This window comes from Abramis brama (assembly GCF_963993115.1).
Source record: "Abramis brama genome assembly, chromosome: 17".
In the NCBI taxonomy this organism is placed as follows: domain Eukaryota; kingdom Metazoa; phylum Chordata; class Actinopteri; order Cypriniformes; family Leuciscidae; genus Abramis; species Abramis brama.
In genome coordinates, this window is record NC_139979.1 from 32120080 (window position 1) to 32126876 (window position 6797).

The window sequence follows — 6797 nt, forward strand, 5'->3', positions numbered from 1 at the left end:
AAACAAATGTAAATCATGTTTATACAAAATGCTTGGATAGACACTAATTCATGATCCTAGTAAAAATGCATTGGTTGCAAATTACAGGACAATAATAAATACAAAGGTTTCATATTGATGATTAACAGCTGCATCAAGAAGCCACAGAAACATTGATCAGTAAATAATGCAGTGCAATACAAGATAATACTTCTTCTACTATAATTATTATAATAATAACAATAATAATGTGAAATAATTCGCAGTGCAGTATTGCAATAATGCAGTGCCAGAAAAAAGGCTTGTTGATCTGTTCAACATGGTGTTAAATGAAAATCATCTGTTCCTCATGCTGTTGCGCAGCTCGTGACGGCCAGCCTGACTTCAGTAGAGCAGATCAGGGGCTTCTGCACACAGTTTAACGTGAGCGATATGGATTTCAAAGCCGTCAAGCTTCTTTTTTGTGTCGTTTGTCTGGTGCGGTCCAGCCCGGAGGAGAGCTCTACAAAGAGAAAGAATGAGAAAAAAGGTAAACAGAAAATGCTTTAAGATTAAACAATTCTACACGGCATAAACCATTTCTGTTTGTTCTTTTTGTGTTTTTATGCAATAGTTTGCATTAGGTAGTATTTAATACATTTTACAAAATTAGTTAAAAGTTGTTAAGTCAGTCTAAATGTTTTGAAAACATATTGCATATCTTGAATTTGTTTGCTTGTTTATTTTGTGTAAATTCTGTCCTTGTGCTGGTAAAAAAAAAAAAAAAAAAGAGTCGAACAGTGCTGCTATTGAGGAGCTGAAGAAACGGATCGATCAGATTGTGCAGGATCTGAATCTGTTGAAGGAACATCAAGCCTTACAAACAGGTACTGAATAAAGTATATCTATAATTAAAATATAGAGATTGAAATATTCCATTTGCATAGCGCCTCTCACAATACATCCTGTTTCAAAGCAGCTTTAGAGAAAATACTTGTTTCAAAGTTACAATTTAGGATGAATTCTGTTATCAGCCAGCGGTAAGTACTGGTCAAAAGTTATTTTTTTTAATATTATTCTTATGCTTATATTTTATAAATAATAATAAAGCAATCAAAACTATGAAAGTCCATGTTTTTTTTGTGTGTTTTTTTTCAAACTCAAAATAATTGGTCACTAGTGAAATATCATATAATTAAATATTTATGGTATGTTGTAAAAATGTTGATTTTAAAATGTCTTTTACTTTTCAGTCGGTCACGTTTGACGTCATGTCGACTTACCGACGAATTGGGATCTCGCCTAAGAGCCCAATCACCTTCGAGTGTAAGCTAAACGAGCCTAAGCACAAAAAAAAAAAATAATGAAGTGAAGAAGAGAAAATGGGCCTATAAAATAAGCCTAGTATTGTTCTCCTTAATTTTGATACATTCAACCATATTAAATAAGGTTATGACACCAAAAGCTGCTAGATTAACTCATTTAAACAGTAAGTAATAAAATGGGAACAGATAATCAAAATACGAGCAATAGCACAAATAAATACAACAGAACAAACATATAAATGAAATAAAGTGTGATTTTCAGGTTTTTCATGTAGGTTTAAAACGAGATTTTCAGGTACAGAAATTGTAATCTGTCTGCCTCACTGTCCAAGCCTTCAGCCTGTGGTCGGACCCTGTGTTTCTACGGACAGGAGTTCCCGTAGAACAAGTGTCCAGGCATGCTGTGGTCTCCACGGATGCCTCTACCACTGCCTGGGGGGCCATGTACAATGGGCATGCAACTGCGGGTATTTGGACAGGTCCCCAACTGCATTGGCACATCAACTGCCTCGAGTTGGTAGCAGTACGTCTCCTATGGAGTCAGTCTAGGTTTCTGAGGGGTGCGAGAAGGTTAAATCCTGTCGCCTTCACCCCTCATCAAGAGGGTCGGGGACCTGTAAGCATTTTCGGTCGACGAATCGTGCCTGGATATGTGCCTCAAGTAGCCAGTAACACCAGAAACCCCACTCAGTGTTGGCTTTCTGCGCCATTCCCCTCCGATGGACCAGATGCGTGCGCTGTTCTGCTCCAGTAGAGTTCCCCAGTTGGTGAACCCTGTTGAGTTCCTCCACCACCCTCGGCAGTCAGATGTGGCGGAGCATCTGACGCCAGGCCTAACACTCGTAAGTGCGCCCAGTGGTTGACCCCTGTTATAGGCTAGGTGCCCTTATGTGGTAATCCCTACGGTGATCCCATATGTGTATTCTTTCACGGTACGGCTTTCCTGATGGTGAGCCTCTGTCTTTTGGCAGAGTCCACTCTGCCCTCCCTGCCGGTGCTGACTCCCTCCATATTTGGCCGGAGCCACCTCAGAGACATTCCATATGTTGTACTGCCCGAACGCCAGTCCATATGTGTAACACCTCCCTACAGGTACAGGATGCGGATTCCACAGCATCCTTTTCAAAACATGAAAGGGCATGCTCTCCCAGTGTTATCCAATAGTCTCGCTGAATGGGTCATGCGGAACAGCAGTGATCGACTTTCTCGGCGTAAGCCTTGTCCCATCTTCCACCCCAGGACGTGCGGGGGATCAGGAGGTTTGAAGGCACTGGAAGGGACAATAACAGTGGTGTTTTGTTAGGGATCCCAATTCGTCGGTACGTCAACGTGACGTCAAACGTGACCGACTGAAAGGGAATATATCTCGTATACTTCAAATCTTAAAAATATATTTTTATTTAAAAAAAAAATACAAGTAATAAACATAATAATAAACTTTATTTTATAAAAACTTCCCAAAGCGCTGTACACAAAATAAGCCATACAAAGCTGAAATAAAAGGTAACATCAACAATCAAATGCTAATTTAAAAAAAATATGTCTTAAGTCTACCTTTAAAAATGTCATAGTTCTGAGCTTCCCTAAGATCAAGAGAATTCCAAAGGACAGGAGCATATGAAGAGAAAGCCCTGTCACCCTTAGATCATGAGCATGTATGAGAAACAACCAACAAGTTGGATTGTGAAGATCACAGTCTGCGATTTGGGGTATAGGAATTTAACAATTCAGATAAATAATGTGGAGCCAAGCCATGCAATGCTTTATATGTCAGCATCACAATTTTAAAATCAACTCTGAATCTGACTGGGAGCCAGTGTAAGGACTCCAAAACTGGAGGAATATGATTGCATACCCTGGACCCAGTCAATATCCTGGTGGCCGAATTCTCTACATATTGCAGTTTATTTAATGTGGATTTAGAGACTCGAAAAGGGCATTACAGTAATCTATCCTAGAGATGACAAAGGAATTTATCAGCTTTTCAGCTACTGAGAAATTTAGCATAGGACGCAATCTTGCTATGTTTCTGAGGTGAAAAAAGGACGATTTAACCGTACTCTGAACAAAAGAATCAAATGAAAGACTAGTATCAAAAATAACTCCAAGATTCCTCGCAAGTATACACATTTAATAAAATGAAGCACTTCTGTTTCACAAGGGTAATGTCTGCAGGATTTTGTTGTTGATGTACTTGTACCAGGAAAACATTCTCTCCTATATACAAGTATGAGGTGTGTGAAATTCAGTGTTGTCTGTTGTGTGTTAGTCACAGGTCATAACAGCACGACGAACACATCTGACTTTTATTTGATCCTAAAGCTCTTTCCTTCTCTCTTCAGTTTGCCTGAAAGGCATCAAGATCCCAGGCAAATGTTTTCTTGCAGACACGATGAAGAAGACCTTTCACTCGGCAAACGATGACTGCATTGCAAAAGGTGGGACACTAAGCAGCCCTCTCTCTGGCGATGAGAACGACCAGCTGTACGGGTACGTCCGGCAGACCATCGGGCCAGAAGGGCACGTCTGGTTGGGTTTAAATGACATATTAAAGGAGGGTGAGTGGACTGACCAGACAGGCTCACCAACACGCTTTAAGAACTGGGAATCAGAGATCACCCATCAGCCTGACGGGGGCCGCAGCCAGAACTGTGCCGTCCTGTCCAGCACGGCCAACGGGAAGTGGTTCGACGAGGACTGCCGAGGTGAAAAGGCGTCTGTCTGCCAGTTCAACATCGTCTGAGCTCTTGGTAGAGCTACATGCTATAATATGATGCATGGTGAACATATATAATACACAACCAAAAGTATGTCGACACTGCATTGTCCTTAGACTCTTAAAATTAAAGGTTCCAAAAAGCTTTTTTTGTTTTTTGTTTGCTCATCATTGTTAATGATGCCTCTTAAAGTCCCCCTGTGGTGAAAATCAAGCTTTTAATGTTGTTTATACGTCTATGTGATGTTTTAAAGATCACCATTGCTGAGTATTTTCTCCTTAAAACTGCAGTGAACCAAAGACAGTCTCAAAAACACGCTTTGAAATCGCTGGTGTTTCTGACTTCACAAACTTTTATGTTACAAACTTGTAACCAATCAGATCAACGTGTGATCGTCAACGAGTGGATCTCTGAGCTGAGTGAGTGAGCGGAGGCGGGGCTAATTTGCATATTCATAGAACCGTGTATACTAAATGAGGCAAGGGTGTAAAGTAACATTCAAGCTATTTTAAGGCATGAAGAATTTTTTTTCAAAGAATTTTTTTTTTTTTAAATGTCATTTTGGTGATCAAATGTGAGTTTTAAGGGATAAAATGATTGACTACAGGGGGACTTTAAAAATAAAGGCTCCAAAAGGGGCTTTCCACAGCTATTCCATAGAAGAACCATTTTGGGTTCCCCAAAGAACCTTGACCGTCAGTGAACCGTTCTTTAAAGAAACTTATGGAAATAATTTTTGTCTTAAGCCGGGGACACACTTAATGACTGTAAGGCAGATTATAAATGTAATTTGAAACTGATCATGCCAAAACGCGCCGAGTCAGAGACGGTTGCGTTCAGTCGGTGTTTAAAATCTGCTGGAGTCGTTGAAATGTCTGTAAGTGTGTTCAGTTCAGTCTTAGAATGTTTTAGCTAGTCTTTAAGTGTGTCCCTGGCATTAGTGTGAAGAACCTTTTCCACTATAAAGAACCTTTTGTGGAATGGAAAGGTTCCATGGATGGTAACGTTTCTTCATGGAACCATCGGTGCCAATAAAGAACCTTTATTTTTAAGTGTAAACAGTAGAATGTGTGGAACCCTATTGGATCTTTATTATATCCATCATCATAGTTATGTTTACAAGTATGTTCACAAATGAGTTTATATTGACACAAATACACACTGAATTGTAATCAAAAAATGTATTATTATAATTATTATATAAACTAACAGGAACTGTGCATTTATGTAAAAAGTGACAGAAAAAAAACTCTTATGGTAAATTTTAACTGTTTTACATTTTGGCAAATTCGTTTGAATTTGTACAATCTCATTTGTATGGTTTTGTAAGACCTGCTTACGCCCCACTGAGGGTTAGGTTTGGGATAGACATTCATGCTTTATCAAAAAAAAATAATTTTAAAAATTTATGCAAAATCGCCAACTTGTAAAATAGTCAAGGTTTCTCATGAGATTGGCTTGGAATGTACACATTTTTCCTTTTTCAATTCTTGTTTTGAAAACGTGTAATTCCTGCAAATGTTTTTCTGTCTCTGTAATGGCTTCTTAATTTGCATTGACAATAACAGAAACACAATAAAATGTCATAGCCTATTATAAGGCTTGTGCAAGATCATGAGAAAAGTATTACACAACATACTTCTGGAAATGGAGCTTCATTGATTCTACCTTTATCTAACCCGTGTGTAACAGGTATTCAGTGTGAAAATGATTCAGTGGAAATAAACCTCAAGTGCTTCAAGGAATTCACTGAAAATTATCCTCAGTCTTACACGTTCATCTGTAGCCTAACATCAAAATGTTTATCAGAGTCAAGTAATTCCCATGTTCTCCTGCACGTGAATGTTCAGAGCATTACTAATTAATCAAGTCAAGTCACCTTTATCTATATAACACTTTATACAAAACAAGCTGTTTCAAAGCAGCTTTAGCCTACAGTGATATGAAAATTATTCAATGATGCAAACAGAATTCATTTCGGCTGTACAGCAGCTCTAAGAGTGTCATTGTTCAGCTTAAGTCAGTTCAGTGTTGATTCAGTTCTGTTGTAAAGATAATCAATGATTAAACTATTCAGTTTCATCTATAAAGCATCAGTTCAGTTCTCCTCCAATAGAGTCATTGCAGTCAAATCAATAATATTGTTGAATATTTAGTACCATCAAGGATGGCGAAAGGCAACTCTTCAGATAGAATATAGAAATGAAAGACCAGTGAATTTAATCTAAGTTTCCAAGTGTCATTAATTTTGTGTTTCATTAATGTCAAACAGATGACTAGCAGTTCCTGTGTGGTTTGATGCTCTTCAATTCGACTTATGCTTCCAAAATGACACAAGCCATGGCTGATTCTAGGTCGTTGTTGAATAACTGAATTTGATCATAATTTAGCACAAACAGTGCTAAATCCTTAAAATAAATGTTAAAATTGAAATATTTTGGTTGAATCCAGAACTGAATGTCTTTGTCGCTCAGGAATGTGATCCCTGCAGAGAGACCTTAACGCTTCACTTCGTTGACAACATATTTATCACTGATTATCATTATGAATTTGGGAAGATGGTTGGCACAGATGTTTCATATTGTTTTATTAATTAGTTCGACCAATTAATTTGGCTTTTAGCTACCAACAAGCATCTAGTAGCCTACCTTTGTTTAACCCATATTACCATATTTTAATTCTTTCTGAAGATTTTCCCCTAAAATCAGGCAATAAAAGACTAAATATTGCATTTGTGTTTTCTTTTTATGCCTTTTTTTCTCAGTGTAGAGCATTATAACCAATAATGTTTGTGAAT

At 38.1% G+C, this 6797-nt stretch overlaps 1 protein-coding gene across 2 annotated transcripts; it reads left to right on the forward strand.

Moving 5' to 3' along the window:
• Positions 1-339: 339 nt before the first annotated feature.
• On the forward strand, positions 340-5752 carry clec3ba (C-type lectin domain family 3, member Ba). Of its 2 annotated transcripts, XR_014603211.1 has the most exons (4): positions 340-508; positions 750-845; positions 3626-4738; positions 4925-5617. XR_014603211.1 is itself a non-coding variant. In XM_084089096.1 (3 exons), the coding sequence occupies exons 1-3, from the start codon at positions 412-414 to the stop codon at positions 4024-4026; spliced, it is 594 nt and encodes a 197-aa protein (XP_083945222.1). In that variant the 5' UTR covers positions 340-411; the 3' UTR covers positions 4027-5752. The 2 variants fall into 2 exon arrangements, 1 of the variants encoding a protein (XP_083945222.1); XM_084089096.1 differs by having other exon boundaries at positions 3626-5752.
• The last annotated feature ends 1045 nt before the right edge of the window (positions 5753-6797 follow it).

Excerpts from the sequence above, each read along its gene's own strand:
- clec3ba (XM_084089096.1), top strand. The coding sequence starts at position 412 with ATGGATTTCAAAGCCGTCAAGCTTCTTTTTTGTGTCGTTTGTCTGGTG. Across the intron at positions 509-749 it reads GAGAAAGAATGAGAAAAAAG|AGTCGAACAGTGCTGCTATT; the intron begins GTAAACAGAAAA and ends AAAAAAAAAAAG. Across the intron at positions 846-3,625 it reads ACATCAAGCCTTACAAACAG|TTTGCCTGAAAGGCATCAAG; the intron begins GTACTGAATAAA and ends TTCTCTCTTCAG.